At 43.2% G+C, this 17,426-nt stretch overlaps 1 protein-coding gene across 1 annotated transcript in view; it reads left to right on the top strand.

Moving 5' to 3' along the window:
* Positions 1 to 17,426, top strand: part of CFAP58 (cilia and flagella associated protein 58) — a 114,204-nt gene that overhangs the window by 40,875 nt on the left and 55,903 nt on the right. The window contains exons 6-9 of the mRNA XM_073595928.1: positions 1,883 to 2,020; positions 7,474 to 7,633; positions 10,371 to 10,453; positions 14,969 to 15,160. Of these exons, the coding sequence (XP_073452029.1) occupies positions 1,883 to 2,020; positions 7,474 to 7,633; positions 10,371 to 10,453; positions 14,969 to 15,160 (573 nt within the window). The remainder of the gene's footprint in view (positions 1 to 1,882; positions 2,021 to 7,473; positions 7,634 to 10,370; positions 10,454 to 14,968; positions 15,161 to 17,426) is intronic.

The raw sequence follows: 17,426 nt of genomic DNA, 5'->3' as shown, positions 1-17,426 counted from the left end.
AACAATGTTCTCCTCTAGCAAGGGGAAAACAATACAATGTATTATATAATGTACATATTACAGTGTATCTTTTTCTCCGCTCAAGAGGAAAACACAACACAGGGGCGTGCTGTAGAGTTACTGATCAGAGGCTTTCACAGCGATCAGGTGATTGAGAACTGGGCCAACTGGTTTCTGATCAGTAGTACTGACAGCTTGGTTTATGTGCTAATGCTTCAGGCTGGGTTCACACTGAAGCACGCTCCGGCTCACAGCAGGGGTCCGGTGCATCTCCTTTCACAGTTTCAGATCTGATTTCAGCTCGAATTAGCTAAATTCAGACCTGAAGTGGACCAAAAAGATGCACAGGGCTCCTGTGCAATTCGCACCAGAGCCGCTGCGGAGATGTGTGAACTGGCTCCATAGAGAGGCGATCACAATTTTCTGCTATGCTAATTGGATGCAGAGAAATCCGCATCCAATTCGCATAGATGTGAACCCAGCCTCAAACACAGCAGAGCATATATGTGGCCCCACAGATAAAGACCCACATCCATGAGGCCACATGTATGCATAGGCATATGCTTGGCAGAACAAAAAAAATCTGACATTTAATACATTCATGGGGCATCACAACAAAAGATGTGCAAAGTTACACCCTGCAGTTACCTTACAGTTTGTTTGCTTTAGAAAGCAGCCACAGCCTGAGTAGAAAAGCCTGTCCCCTGCCAGCCACCTGGTGTGTGGAAGCAGCAGTCTCTCTGCAGAGGCAGTCTAGCACACCCCTGCTAAGTCACAATTAGAGCTTTGTAATCAGCTTTACTCATACTGGCTGCTAATTGGAGGCTCTAGCTCTGACTCACAGGGGGCGCGTCAGACCTTTGCACAGACACCACTGCTTCTACAGAGGCTGCAGTGGTCCTTATCTGCAGCAAACTGGAGTAGTAAGGTCAGTCCCATGCCAGCTTCCTGCAGAGAAGGACCTTTGTTCTGTGTGTAGAAACAGTGGTCCCTGTGTGTAGAAACAGAAGTCTGACCGGCTCCCTGCTGAATTAGAAGCAGAGTTCTGCAGTCAGCAAAGCTCATGCTCACTGTTAATTGGAGGCTTTAGCTCTGACTCACAGGGGGTGACCTCTGCAGAGAGACCACTGCTTCTATACAGATTGCAACAGTCCTTCTCTGCAGAAATTTGGGACAGGCTTTTCTACTCAAGCTGTGGCTGCTAAAGGGTGAGCCTTATGCCGCGTACACATGAGCGGACTTTTCAGCATCAAAGGTCCGACGGTCTTTCCGACGGACTTTTGACGGAGTTACAATGGACTTTCGAACGACCGGACTTGGCCACACACAAACGGACTAAAGTCCATTCGAAAGTCCGTTGGTTTGAACGTGATGACGTACGAAGGGACTATGAAGTTCATAGCCAGTAGCCAATAGCTGCCCTAGCGTCCTTTTTTCTCCGTCGGACTAGCATACAGACAAACAGATTTTTCGACCGGACTCGAGTCCGTCGGAAAGATTTGAAACATGTTCCAAATCTAAAGTCCGTCTGATTTTCGACAGAAAAATTCTGCTGAAGGTCCGATGAAGCCCACACACGGTCGGATTGTCCGACGGATTCGTTCCGTCGGACCAGTCCGGTCGAAAAGTCCGGTCGTATGTACACGGCTTTATAGTCTCAAAACTAGGGATATCAAGTCCTTAGTAACAAAGTGAAACCTTTATCAGTGGCGTGCACAGAGGATGGTCTGTTTTTATTTCTCACATCAGGGAATTTGTAAAGGGAAAAGGGAAAACTACAAGCAAAGGCTTCAGACTGCCTTCAGCTACAAAACATGTACTACACTGTGTATAAATAAAACGCCCACTCTGCCTACTTACTTTTTATGATTGCCTTCCCCAGATCCTGAACGAGAGAGTCACCAAAGAGCTGGAGCAATTCCAGATCAGAAACACCAAACTCCAACAGGACAGTGAGCAGCACGGCATCACCAATGAGCAGCTGACCCAGGAGAACCAGCAGAAGCAACTAGAATTAAAGGTAAAAATGTCACCAATGGCCTCATGTGTTTCTCTATGCTTAGCCGTTCTCTGAATACAATTCACTATGGATCGCTTTTCAGAGACTACCCAAGTGTGATCTTAGCCTAAGTATACAATAAAAAACATATCTAGAGTCAGTGCAGGGGTCTGCGGATTTGAAAGCTGCTGTCTTCTGGGATTGATCAGAACAATTCTGATTGGCCACTTGCTGGCATGTGTCCGCTTTGACCTATCAGAATTGCTCTGATCAGTCCTGGCATCCCTAAGTAAAGAAGGAGAAGCATACCGCAGCTTTCAAATCCCCGGACCCCTGCACCAGCTGTGTGGACAGTGAAAGCTAATAATCCATGGAGATGACGGGGTGGTGGGTAGGATGTACAGTGTTCACATTTTAATTTTTTGTGAAAAGGTGAACTTACACTCTAACAACTTGAAGACCAGGCATTTTCTGGCACTTTTTGTTTACATGTGAAAATTTGGGTTTTTTTTGCTAGAAAATTCATTAGAATCCCCAAACATTATATATATTTTTTAAAGCAGAGGCCCTAGTGAATAAATTAGTGGGTTTTGCAACTTTTTTATTACGCGGTATTTGCGCAGCTGTTTTTCAAACACAATTAAGTAATCTAGAAGAATAGTCAGAATACAGTATGCAGTGGACAATTTAATATAGGGTATACTGATAAAGCGAAAAAAAAAAAGGGGGGGGATCAGGAGAAATTACTAGTGGGGAAGCCAAGAAGCAATACTGTATCAACATATATCTTGATATATATACCACACCAAAAGTAAAAGGCGGGAAGGAGAAGATTCCAAACCCTGCTCGAGAGTCAACCGCCTCACCTTCACCCATGGGGCCCAAATCTTATCAATTTTTTTGGGCAGTTGCGTCCCAAATAGGTCAATTTATTTAATGGTAGGGCTGCATTCACTAAGGACTTCCATAACTGCGCTGTCGGAGGTTGAGGTTGGTTCCATTGAAGGAGGATCACTTTTCTGGCTTAGAAAGCCGCATAAAAGACAAATTATGTTTTGGATTGATGGGCTCCTAATGTGTCACAGATGCCTAGCAGTAGAGGAATGGGATCACACGGGACCTTTATTTTGCCAATATAGTTGAGGTCACTCACCACCTTACTCCAAAAGTCCTGCAGACTCGGGCAAGACCACACCACGTGGAAGAAGGTAGCACTGTCCGAGTCACCCCGAGGGCACGTTGCTGCCCTAGTGGGGTAGATTCTTGCCAATCGGGCTGGGGAGTAGTAGGCCCAGTGTAAAAACTTAAGCTGGGTAAATCTATCCCATGCTAATATCATCACGGGATGATATTGTTGAAGACCCTCCTCCCAGTCATCATCCGCTAGTGTAGGTATATCGATCTGCCATAGTGAAAATAGCTGAGAAACCTTAGAGGTATTTTCATTGAAACTGGGTGGAGCTGGTGTGTCGGGTGGTCACGCACTGACGCGTTTCGTCATTCCGTCTTCACAAGGCACAGCACCACGTCTTGACTTTTTATACACTTCACTTCACTGAACTGCCAATATGAGGAGTGGGCTTTACACATTTCTTTATGCTTATTAGATTGATGGACATTTCAATGAAAATCACCGTTTATGGTTTATGGATGTTGTGATTTTACATGAGAGAACTTTTTACTGCAATATATGAGTTATCATATTTTTGAATATTTTAGGCTATTCATATGGAGCGCTGTTAATGCTTGGTTGTTAACAATTAGGCATATATTTTTATATTGAATTTTGTATTTTATAATAGCGGCTGAAGGTGCAGGTTACATATTTTGATTGAGCGCTGGGTTCAGGAGTACCGCGTATTTCTGATTTTTATTTTATACGATTAGGTAGGTTCCATCTTCTCTTAAGGTCATCAAAGGTGGCCAACCTCCCCCAGGACACTATATCGTTCCGAGTCTTAATCCCATACCTAGCCCATAAGACCGGATCCGGGATGAAGCGGAAGTGTGGGAGACGTGGATTACCCCATATGGGGGCACCAAGAGCTGGGCTTCTCAACCTTCAACCGGACTGTATCTCACACTAAAAGGGTTGTTCTCATGGAGGGGGTCATATTTGGATTGGATCGGGGGCCCCGGTGGACCAAATTCCATAGCTCAGAGTAGGAGTCAAGCAATGCAGCCTCTAAAGTGGAGGCTGGATTGACCGGCTCCTCCGACAGCCATCGCCTAACCGTGACCAGAATAGCGGCTCAATAGTACTTAATGAAACAAGGCAAAGTCAGGCCCCCGAGCGTAATAGGCAATTGCAAGGTCGATTTTGCTACTCTAGAGGTAACCCCTTTCCAAATGAAAGAGATAAGAATGGTATCTAGTCTCCTAAAGAATGCGTTCAGTATGGGTATTGGTGTCTGTCTGAAGAGGTACGTAAACTTAGGTAAAATATACATCTTAATAAGGTTAATTCGTCCTACTGGGGTGAGGGGGAGAGACTTCCAGATGACACGTCTTTGAGTTAGGAGGGAGACGACTGGGTTTAAATTGAGGGGAATAAATTGCCCAAGATCTCTATGTATCTCAACTCCCAAACATCCGAATAGGGACATTCTGGAGTTGTGTATGAACCTGTGGTGGGTCCGGTAAAGGGTGAAGAGGAAAGAGAATGCATTTCCCACAAATAACATATACACCTGAGTAATGCCCAAAGCTATCCATAACCAACAGAGCCACCCTCAAAGATGCACCATCATCTCTAAGGTGTAATAGGGTGTCATCTGTGTATAGCGAGATCTTTTCATGAAGGGGGCATATATTTATGCCCTGTACCTCTTGTGATCACCATAATAAAATAGCCATAGGTTCAATTGCTAAGGCAAAAAGCCCTGGGGAGAGTGGGCACCCCTGCCTAGTCCCCCTTTGAAGAGAAAAGGGAGGGGAGAGAGGTTTCCGTATGAATCCTTGCCATTGGAGACTTGTACACTGCTCATATCCAAGAAATAAATCTAGGCCCGAAACCAAACTGGTGCAGGACCTCCCACTTCACGGAGTCAAAAGCTTTTTCGACATCCAGGGAGGCCACTACGCATGTAAGCATGCAACAAAGATTATTCCTGGAGTTCAGCTTTAGGGCTGGTTCACACCACAAAAACGCAGTCCAGATGTGTTTTGGAAAAAATGTGCATCCAGTTTCTGTATGCACATTTTTTTGTGTTTTACAATTCATGTGCTTTTTTTCTTCTTTTTTCCAGTTTTTTTTTCCACTGTACTGGGGTCTAGTGCATTTTTGATGCGTTCCAGTGCATTCCGCTGCATTTTTGATGCGATTTACTGCATTCCAATAGAGTCCAGTGTAGGAAAAATGCAGCATGTCCTACTTTTAATTTCTGGAACTGACCGCACTGGTGTGAACCATGCCATTAGAAACCATATAACCTACTTTCCATGAGTTTTTGATGTAGAAAAACAACGCACTTGATTGCATGTGGTGTGTACTGGCCCTTAATGAAAACTGAAAATGTGAGTTGCGGAGATTAAATTGAATAGGACCATACTTGCAGAAGCAATTAAGAAAGGGTGCATGACATCTATATAATCTATATATATATATATAACCAGTGTTTGGGGATACTTGACCATCACACCTACCATATGAGAAATAGTATGAAAACACCCCTCTGAACAAATGAGTTGAGATGTTTCCAGTGAACGCTATTGTTAATACTACAGCATACAAAGACATTTAGACAATTGTGCACCTTGTGGTAACAGTTTGGGGAAGACCCAAACTGTTTTGTTCCACCATAACTATTCTCCTGTTCACCATTCATGACTGTGCGCCATAAAGACATGGTTTTATGAGTTTGGGGTGGAGGAACTTGAGTGGCCTACACAGAGCCCTGACCTTAACGTGATAGAACACCTTTGGAATGGCTTGCAATGACAAGGGACTATATTCCATCTACTGCACTCTGAATTCTAAAAAAAATGTAAGGGCTCGTTTACACTTGCTTCAAAATGTGGCATGCGACACCCTTTTATTAAAGCGCTCTGCATGCCAATCAACACACCTGTTTCTAAATAAAATGGTTGCCTTACAGTCCTGTTCACATGTTGCATTTGCTTTGTTTCACTTAAAAAATTATACCCCATGTCACTTTCTTGGTGCTTCAAAGCGTCTCCAAAGCCTCCACAGAAGTCTATGACAAAGCTCACTAACAGCACCTGCAGCTTTTGAGGGGCTTTTATTCAGCGTTAGCTTCGCTTTGTTTTGGAGGTATTGCAGGTATGAGATATCCCAGGATGCACTGGGAAACCAACAAGCAAACTGGAAAGATGTCATCAGCAGTCACTTCTGGTTCATGTGTATATCTTCTGGAAGTGTCTGGTGCAGACGTCACATCTGGTGTGCAGCAAAAAGCAGCAGGAAGGTGAGTGGGGTCCAAACCGGAGCTGAGCAACTAGCAGATGTCACACATAGGAATGCTATAGCGGAAAGTGAGTGTGGACTGAGCAGCAAAGGATCACCAGAGCTGGGGGACCAAAGCAGGAGAAACTAGCAACATCACACATGGTGTGCAGTGTGAGAGAGAGGAGGATCAGCAAACCAGAGGATCAGTAGAGCTGGGGCTTACTACTGAGCAGGGGATCAGCAGAGCTGGGAGTACTACCGAGCAGGGATCTGCAGAAAGAGGGTACTAATAAGCTGGAGATTTGCTGAATGAGGGTATTAATGAGCTGGGGATCTGCTGAGTGGGGGTACTACTGAGCTGGAGTTCTACTGGGCCCCTTTAAAACAAATAGAAAATCAACACATACAGGGCATTTGCCAAGTTTCATTAAAGCTTCAAAAAAGCATCACCAAAGCATCACTGAAGCATCAAAAAAGTAGGTGCTTTATTGTGTGGTAAAGTCAAAGCAAGTGTAAATGAGATTCACACGGGCACCTCCCACTATGCAGAATCCGCTTGTTCAGTAGAGAATCTCTCCGCTGATCTCCACTGAGCAAGCGAATGACAGGTCCGTGTCTCCGCTATGCAGAGCTTACACGGACACAGTCTCAATCTCCTCTATGGAGATGGAAATGATCCGCTGGACAGTTGAAAAAAAACACCATCTGTCTATTTTTGCCGGACAGATCGGATCTGATGGCAGCGGGTATTAACAGACATGTGTCCGCTGACATATGCCACTCCATGGAGGACAATGCAGGGTTCGATCCGGTCCGCCTGAAAAACTGAGAGGTGGACCCGATCGGACAGCCTGTGTGAAAGGGGCTTGAGTGGGCAGAGTTGAGAATTCAGACCCAGCCTAGGTAACAATTATAAGCCTGCAGGAGAACCTGCTGAGTCCCATAGGCATTTTCTGGATTATTTACTGGCAGCTCTGGGACCTTATTTGGAAGGTTTACCATCATGTTGGTGGGTTTTAAAATGTATGAACTCTGCTGATAACCCCATCATGATCTTGTTGATCAGTCTAGAGAAGATGAAGTCAGCCAGATGAGGCAAGAGATCTCCAAACTTTCCAGAGCCAGAGAGTCCATACAAAGGAAGTACAGACAAATGGAAGAGCAGAAGATCGAGGTGGAGCAACAAAGGGAGACCCTGAAAAATCAAATTACTGGACTTGAGAGAGGTATAGTTATTCCATTCTTATATTCTGCTTGATTGATCTGATCAAGTAGTCGATAATATTATGTAGCTGGTTGTGGCAGATGCATGCAGGACACTTCCATGGCTTTTTCTTTATTAAAATTTCTTTATTACAGTTTCGGGAAGGATTAAATCACCATCAGGTTTTTAATAGTATCCAAGATTTCATTAGATCCCTTAAATTGAAATGTAGCTGTATCTTAGCAACACAAACTGAAAATGTTTAATTTATTTTTAATATTCAAAGCAAACTCACCTAACCATCCATGCCTCCATGCCTCCATGCTTTATTTTGTTGAAAAAGCACTGAAAAAATACCCCTCAAGCATTTCTAGCTGTGGCCATCTTGAGTGAGGGCAGGTGATTCATGTAGCATTTACTTCCTGATAGCCATCTGCCTTTAGCTCAGGCATGCAGGCAGGAGGGTGTGCTTAGCTGAGAAAGCCCCTCCACCTCCAGATGAAAGAAAAAACATACCAGTGAAGACCCCTACATCATTTTGGCCTAGGCCAAAAACCAAGAAGCAACTGAAGAAATGTAAAAAAAAAAGTTTAAAATTGGTAAAAACAATATACCGTCTAGTTACCAATGCTGGCAGCATAAAGATTAAAAAGAGTTCATGTTGATTGAGAGAGTTTAGTTCTGCTTGACCCCTTCTCACACTTACATACTCCTCCACTCTGAGCACTGGTGTCTCTCTGTATGGCAACTCAGAGTTGGTCTGAAAGTGATTCTAAAGTGAAAAGGTTTTTTTTTTAGCTTTTTTTAAAAGTCATCAGCTGCAAAAAGTGTAGCCGCTGACTTTTAATAATCAGACACTCACCTGTCTCACGGTCCAGCGATGCGAGCGCACAAAGCGTATGCGCAAGCCACACTGCGTGCTGTGAATGGCCGGGCAATCTTCTGGGACCTGTGACATGTCACAGAAGATTGCAGGGAGGGAGGGGGGAGAGGTGAACTTCCTTCCAGCGCCAGGGGAGGAAGTGGGAGCTGGGTGCTTTTAAAAATAAGGTACCCGCTCCTTCCCCAAAAAAATGACATGCCAAATGTGGCATGTCAGGGGGTCACCAGCATTTTTGGGTGGAACTCCGCTTTAATGCATTCTCTGCATTAAGGTAACAAATGCCCCACTACCTGTTCTACTTCCCCCTCATCCCTTAACACTTACCTGACTCCTGTCGGTGCTGTTTTGGCTGTGGCACTTCTTCACTCACAGGAGACACTAGGTGCAGGGGGAGCTATAGGCTCCTGCTGTTCTCAAATTCCTGTGAAAAGGTTTAGGGGGGCGTGGCTTACCAACTCTTTGTGTGTGTATGGATGCACACAGCCCGCCTCGGGAGCATGTGCTTGGGTGCCTCCTTAGCACCTGGCTTTCTAAGGAGGCATCCAGAGGAGGAAGGAATGGACAGTGACAGTGGGGGTCTGCCAGAAGAGGAGGTAAGGGACCTTTCTGTTCAATATCATCATTCAACATAGCAGTTAAGTATTACCTCTTCTTTTTTTTTTTTTTTTTTTAATAAAAATAGCTTAGCAGCCTTTAGTATCACTTTAATTACAGTCTGTTTTCAAAATTGCAAACTGGTGGTAATTCTTTGTAAATATGTTGCAGCCATAGTGGTGGAAGTAAAAATGACCTGAATCTGTTGCACGCGTCGGAAATAGCAATGAAACTGTAGCAAGACTTTCCTGAATAAGGTGCAGGCCATTTTAAAGGGACCCTACTGCCAAAAACGTGTTATAAATTCTTTATTGAATTTGTGTCCTTTTGGAGGATTGATAGCTTACAAACAAAACGCTCAGAAAAGATTCCACTACCAATGGGATGCTTGGCCCTGACACCCTAAGGCACAGCTGTTGGTTTGAACATAGCTTGCTTTAAATTGGTTGTAAACTCTCACATATACCCAGTGAAGTAAGTGATACACAGAGATGAAACAAATCCTCCTACATAAGTTGTACCTGTTTATCTACAGTGCTCTCTTCTCTACATCCGTTCAAAGTGCAGAATTTATAAAGTTTGTCTGAGCTTTCAGAAAAAAAGGGAGTGAGGAGCTGAATTTATACTCTGCAGCGCTCAGTGAGGAGAGCTCTGAGAGCTGGTTGGAGAAAAGGGGCAAACCCCCTTTCACACAGCACACATGAACAGAGCTGAGGCTGTCAATTGCAGGCTATTTGCTGCAGCTCCCTCCCCTGTCACCTTTTTTCTCTTGGTGTCAGGAAAACTTGTAAGCAGAGGAACAAGGCAGCAGACAGAAATTACACTTAGTGCTCTGGACTGAGAGAAGTACACACTTTAGGGGGATATGCTTTGTTCATATTTCATGTCTGTGGTTTACAACCACTTTAACCTTCTATCGATAAGTAACATTATGGCCTCATGCACATTGGTGCCATGGGCCACACAATGTAAAATTTGGGTGCATTTCTCCACCCGGGAGCCGCCCATAGAAATCAATGGCTGTACGCGGGTATACCCCAGTATTTGCACAAATGCGTTTATGCATGCAGTCATATGCTTCTGGATGCACCCATGTGCATGAGGCTTGTGAGATGCCGCAGATCTTGTATTTCTTATATATATATTTCACAAACTGGACGCAGCAATGTCATTGGTGTGAATTTATGGAAGAAGGGAGTGCGCAGGTTGACAATGAATTTTAAACTTGTGTAGTCAGTTCTTCCTTATTACTTAGCTGTATAATATGTCTTCGTTTCTTCAGAGCTGGAGTCTGCAAAAAAACAAACTGAGCTAGATAAGAAGGCAGTGGACGATCTGGTGAGAGAAAGGGACATGCTGAACAAGGTGAGCAACTGGTAACCATGGAAACACCAAGCCCCACCACCCTTCTCCGAGAGTCATTATGTTTAGAATGATGGTTATTCTGTCATTATATTTAGTTTCTGTCAGTCTCAATTGTTTTTAGAATTACTGTAGGGAAAATTATTTTCTGGGCAAAATCATAGGGGTTTATTTACTAAACCCGGTTAGTGCAAAATCTGGAGCAGCTGTACATGGTAGCCAATCAGCTTCGAACTCCAACTTGGTCAATTAAAGTGTTACTAAACCCAGAAACCTGCATTCACTGTATCTGGTCTCTCACAGTACACAGAACATGGAAATGCAATCATTTTGGTAACTATAAACTGATAAATACATTTTCTCATCAGCAGTATATAGCAGTCTTGTGACCTGTATCAGTTCCTAGGAAAGCTTGTAGGTGGAGTTTTTAGTCTCCTCTGATCCTCTGTCTGGACATGTCTGGACAGTGCTGATTGGCCCTGTGCTGATCACATGCACTCTCCAGAAAAAATACCCACCAAACTGAGCATGTGCAGCCCGTCCCCTGGCCCTGTAACTATCTGGTTATTTTTTGGAGACAGTGGAAGAAGAGGAGGATCAAAGAGACAGAATCAAACAGCCTTTATACACAATGCAAAGGATTAACCCCTTAGGCTCCACAGTGAGTATAACAAACATGCTTTACTGCATATACAGACTGATTTTACTGTTGTGGGTTTAGTAACACTTTAAGCTTTGACAATAAAACCTGGAAGCTGATTGGTTTCTATGCAGAGCTGCACCAGATCCTGCACTTTCCAGTCTTAGTAAATCAACCCCATTGCATCTATAATGGCCAGGCCAAGGAGTAGGCAGAAGAGGTGGCCACCGTGGGATTCTTCTTTAAATCAGGTGAGCAAAAAGGCTCCCAGGTCATCAGATTATCAACTAAAGGGAGTAGGGTAGATTGATACATTTTATCTATGCCTGGAGGAAAACTAAAACTTTGAGTAGGTAGGCTATGTACATATAGTGATCCTAGGGATGGGCAGAGGAGAAAGCAGAAAAGGCAGCCACCATGGAAGATTCAGCAAGTGGGCGGCGAAGTATGCTATATATTGTATATGGTTACATTGGCCCAAGATGGACCATACATGAACCATACCATGTCCATATCTTGAATTCTTCTTTAAATCAGGTAAGCAAAATGGGTTCCAGATCATCAGATTATCAACTAAAGGGAGTAGGGTAGATTAATAAATTTTTTCTATGCCTGGAGGACGCTGAAGCTTTGAGTAGGTTGGCAATACACATTGTATGTAAGGTGATCCCAAGGATGGACCAAGGAGTAGGCAGAAGAGGTGGCCACCGTGGGATTCTTCTTTAAATCAGGTGAGCAAAAAGGGTCCCAGGTCATCAGATTATCAACTAAAGGGAGTAGGGTAGATTGATACATTTTATCTATGCCTGTAGGAAAACTAAAACTTTGAGTAGGTAGGCTATGTACATATAGTGATCCTAGGGATGGGCCGAGGAGAAAGCAGAAAAGGCAGCCACCATGGAAGATTCAGCAAGTGGGCGGCGAAGTATGCTATATATTGTATATGGTTACATTGGCCCAAGATGGACCATACATGAACCATACCATGTCCATATCTTGAATTCTTCTTTAAATCAGGTAAGCAAAATGGGTTCCAGATCATCAGATTATCAACTAAAGGGAGTAGGGTAGATTAATACATTTTTTCTATGCCTGGAGGAAGCTGAAGCTTTGAGTAGGTTGGCAATACACATTGTATGTAAGGTGATCCCAAGGATGGACCAAGGAGTAGGCAGAAGAGGTGGCCACCGTGGGAGCTTCAGCAAGTGGGGGCCATGTATGCTTAATGCATGGTTACATTGGTCCAAGCTAGACTATACTAATTCCATACCTGGAATTCTTTTTTAAATCAGGTGAACAAAAAGGGTTCCAAGATCATCACATTATCAACTAAAAGAAGTAGAGTAGATTGATATGTTTTATCTATGCCAGGAGGAAAACTGAAGCCTTGAGTAAGTCAACTGTATGCTTTGTATGTATGGTGATCCCAGTGATGGGCCAAGGAGTAGGCAGAAGAGGCAGCCACCGTGGGAGCTTCAGCAAGTGGGGGCCTGGTATCCTATATGCATGATTACATTGGTCAGAGCTGGACCATACTTGGACCATACAATATTCATACCTGGAATTCTTTAAATCGTGTGAGCAAAAAGGGTCCCTGATCATCAAATTATCAACAAAAGGGAGTAGGGTAGATTGATAAATGTTATATATGCCTGGAGGAAAACTGAAGCCTTGAGTAGGTAGGCTATATACATTGTAAATATGGTGATACCAGGGATGGAATGAGTAAAAATGTGGTGTTGCGCTATTCCTTTAAATGAACAATGATTATAAGTGTACTACCTCAGTGATAGTGGGTATCTCCAAACATAAAGATATATAAAATAATCAAAAATTATAGTAATATATAACAATAAACCAATACCTAAATGTGACACTGTAATAAAAGTATGTGGTAGTGATCTGTCTTCTAGCAGCATATGACTATATATCTATCATACAGATACTCTACTAGTTCTAACAATAAAACACACGAAATAAGTGAAAAGTGACTGGTGCTTCTAAATACATCCTAATACACAGAATATATAAAAATATATAAAAAAAATCTGGTAGCTCTAAACGTAACCAGTCTCTGACTGGACTGGCATGCACCTGGTGTGACTCAACACACTCCCAGGTGTATATATACAAAGTGAATCGTGCCTTTAGTGTATAACATAAAGTGACAGTCTTAGTATGGCTGAGTGATATAAAGTTCATTCATATGCATGCAAAAACACATGCAACAAAAATAGGGCTCCACTTAAAAAATGATCAATTATTCAAAGTCCACAAAGTATGAGTGATCCACTTGGTGCTAAGTATACGTGACAGTAGTGGTAAATCTTCATGCAGCACGGCACACACTAGTGGGCAGTGGCTCCTTACCTGAGGGTAATGGGGTACTCGCATTTAGCCACTTAAAGGCATGGCAACCTATCCTTGTGGGGACCGTGGAAACAGCCAGCTGTGGGGGATGGTGGAGATGTAGTCCTATCCTGGTCTATCTCCTATGCGGGCGTCTATTCCTTCAAGTAGTGTCCCGGGGTCACCCAGATAAATCAGAAAAGGAAGCCCACAATGGTATAATATTGTATGGCAAGCGTACAACTCTCTTCTGCTGCCACTGCCAGGAGACATTGCTGGCAGTTTTTTTTATATATTTTTATATATTCTGTGTATTAGGATGTATTTAGAAGCACCAGTCACTTTTCACTTATTTTGTGTGTTTTATTGTTCGAACTAGTAGAGTATCTGTATGATAGATATATAGTCATATGCTGCTAGAAGACAGATCACTACCACATACTTTTATTACAGTGTCACATTTAGGTATTGGTTTATTGTTATATATTACTATAATTTTTGATTATTTTATATATCTTTATGTTTGGAGATACCCACTATCACTGAGGTAGTACACCTATAACCATTGTTCATTTAAAGGAATAGCGCAGCACCACATTTTTATTCATTTTATTCTAGTCAGGGACAGGCTGTACCCTACTTGGTGCAGGCTGCTTTTCCTTGTTTCACTTCGATTTGGGCTTCTCCTCCTTTTTTCCCTTACCCCGCTTTACGATAGCGCAGGAATACCCTATAACCTTTTTGAGCCAGGGATGGGCCAAGGAGAAGGCAGAAGAAGCGGCCACCGTGGGAGCTTTAGCAAGTGGGGGCCTGGTATGTTATATACATGGTTATTAGGTTCAAGGTAGATCATACCATATCCATACCTGGAATTCTTCTTTAAATCAGGTGAGAAAAAAGATCATCAGATTATCAACTAAGTAGTTGGCGTAGGGTAGACTGATACATTTTATCTATGCCTGGAGAAAAACGGAAGCCTTGAGTAGGTAGGCTATATACATCAAAAAGTTTAAAGAGACTCTTTGTTTAAGATTCTTTATAGCTTCAATCCACTTATACCCACCCACTTCTTCCTCTGCTACTGTCATTGCAAATGGTGTCAGAGCTTACACTGGGTGATAATGTCACCCCCTCTGTCATGTGACCGTGTTCTGGCCTGGCAATTGGCCACTGCATTATGGGGAGGAGGTTCCCGTGCTCCCCCATACCTGTGAGAATCTGGCATTTTGCACTGGTTGTGGCAAAGTGCTGGAATGGTGATTGTCACTGGGACCCTGAATGGGCAAAGTGACCGTCTCTTTACCTTTTCCTTTTGGCTGGAGTGTATCTAACTGTCATGAGTGGTATTTACTCTTCCTCCTCTGCACATAGCAGACCAGGGTTGATCCATGCATTTTTTGTTAAGAAATTACTTTTCTTTTGGGATGTCCATCTACAAGAGCTAAAAACTGTAAACTGTCCAAATGTGACCATTTTCTAAATCTATGTTAAAATTCAGAATACTGATTTCATTAATTTTTCGTATGTAGAACCTCCTGAAAGCAGCCGGTGCCACCCAGAAGCAGCTCAACTTGGTGAAACTCCATGAGCAGTCAAAAAAGAACCTGGAGGAAGAAATCACTAATTATAAAGAAGAGGCCCAGAAACAGAGGAAGATTATCTACCAGCTGGAGAAGGAGAGGGACCGCTACATCAATGAGGCCAGTGAGCTTACACAGAAGGTGAGTCCTTGACTTCCCTTAGATCCAAGACAGCGATCGGCAGACTCAAGGCCAATTCCTTTCTTGTACTGTCATTTCATATAGAACTATACATTTTTAAGTGCTGAACTTAAAGGATAGGTTCACCTTTTAGAAAAAAATAATAAATGCACATTTTTTTGCAGATAAAAAAATGTGCATTTATTTTTTAAATTTTTTTATGGAGCCTGTAAAGCATTGCACCAGCGATCAGCTGGTGCCATGCAGGTCGTCTTCAGATCTGTCAGTGTATCTGTGTGCCCGTAAATCCCGTACGGGCAGGCAGATACAATCTGATAGGAGGAATCAATTAACTATCACAGCGCTCCACAGCACCGTGGTAGTTCATTGAGGACTACAACCTGACAACCGCAAAGGATGTCGGGGCTTGTAGTTCATTCACGCACAGATGTGTGAATCAGTCATGCGCCCCAACGGCCACGCTAATTTTAAAAAGTGACAGCTAATATGGGGAACTTCTCCCTGTACTGCTGTCACAGGGAGGGGGGAACGGGCAGTGGCTTCAACACTGGAAGCATGTTAAATGTTCCACCCTAAAAACATCTGGAACATGTAACATGTTCCTAAAGGTGAACTTATCCTTTAAGCCGAATTTCGGTCTTACTTTTTTCTCACACATGTTCTCCCTTGTGCTGAAACAGAATACTCTCAATTCCCAGAAGACCTGCACTTCCAAAATATAAAGTGCCTTGAAAAAGTATTCATACCCCTTGAAATTTTCCACATTTTGTCATGTGACAACCAAAAACTTAAATGTATTTTATTGGGATTTTATATGATAGACCAACACAAAGTGGCAAATAATTATGAAGTGGAAGGAAAATGATAAATGGCTTTCAAAATTTTTTACAAATAAATATCTGAAAAGGTTGGCGTGCATTTGTATTCAGCCTCCTTTACTCTGATACCCCTAACTAAAATCTGGTGGAACCAATTGCCTTCAGAAGTCACCTAATTAGTAAATAGAGTCCATCTGTGTGTAATTGAATCTCAGTATAAATACAGCTGTTCTGTGAAGCCCTCAGAGGTTTGTTAGAGAACCTTAGTGAACAAACAGCATTATGAAGGCCAAGGAACACACCAGACAGATCAGGGATAAAGTTGTGGAGAAGTATAAAGCAGGGTTAGGTTATAAAAAAAAATATCCCAAGCTTTGAACATCTCACGTCGCACTGTTCAATCCATCATCCTAAAATGGAAAGCGTATGGCACAACTCTAAACCTACCAAGACATAGCCGTCCACCTAAACTGACAGGCCGGGCAAGGAGAGCATTAATCAGAGAAGTAGCCAAGATGACCATGGTAAATCTGGAGGTGCTGCAGAGATCCACACCTCAGGTGGGAGAATATGTCCACAGGACAACTATTAGTCATGCACTCCACAAATCTGGCCTTTATGGAAGAGTAGCAAGAAAAAAGCTATTGTTGAAAGAAAGCCACAAGAAGTCCCGTTTGCAGTTTGCGAGAAGCCATGTGGGGGACACAGCAATCATGTGGAAGAAGGTGCTCTGGTCAGATAAGACCAAAATTGAACTTTTTGACCTAAAAGCAAAACGCTATGCGTGATGGAAAACTAACACTGCACGTCACCCTAAACACACCATCCCCACCGTGAAACATGGTGGTGGGAGCATCATGTTGTTGGGGTTGCTTTTTTTCAGCAGGGACAGAGAAGCTGGTCAGAGTTGATGGGAAGATGGATGGTGCCAAATACAGGGCAATCTTATAAGAAAACCTGTTAGAGTCTGCAAAAAACTTGAGACTTGAGGTTCACCTTCCAGCAGGACAACGACCCTAAACATAAAGCCAGAGCTTCAATGGAATGGTTTAGTTCAGGGGTCTCCAAACTGCAGCCCGGGGCCAGATGTGGCCCTTTGTTTGCCTTTATCTGGCGCTTGGGGCCCTATTCATCCCACTGATATGAGACGCTATTCTGCCCTCTGACACCAAAAATGGGGCACTATTTCTTCCCCCTAATTTCAAAGATGGGGGTGCACTGTTTACGCCCATTCATGCCTGGAAAATGTTCTATTCAGGCTGGCCACAGTCTGGCCCCCCTAAAGTCTGAAGGACAGTAAACTGTCCCTTTGTTTAGAAACTTTGGAGACCCCTGATTTAGATCAAAGCATATTCATGTGTTAGAATGGCCCAAAGTCCAGACCTAAATCCAATTGAGGATCTGTGGCAAGACTTGAAAATTGCTGTTCACAGACGCTCTCTATCCAA

Source organism: Aquarana catesbeiana, linkage group LG08 (assembly GCF_042186555.1).
Source record: "Aquarana catesbeiana isolate 2022-GZ linkage group LG08, ASM4218655v1, whole genome shotgun sequence".
Lineage (NCBI taxonomy): Eukaryota > Metazoa > Chordata > Amphibia > Anura > Ranidae > Aquarana > Aquarana catesbeiana.
Note: the sequence above shows the minus strand (reverse complement) of the source record. Positions and strands in the feature narration are given on the sequence as shown.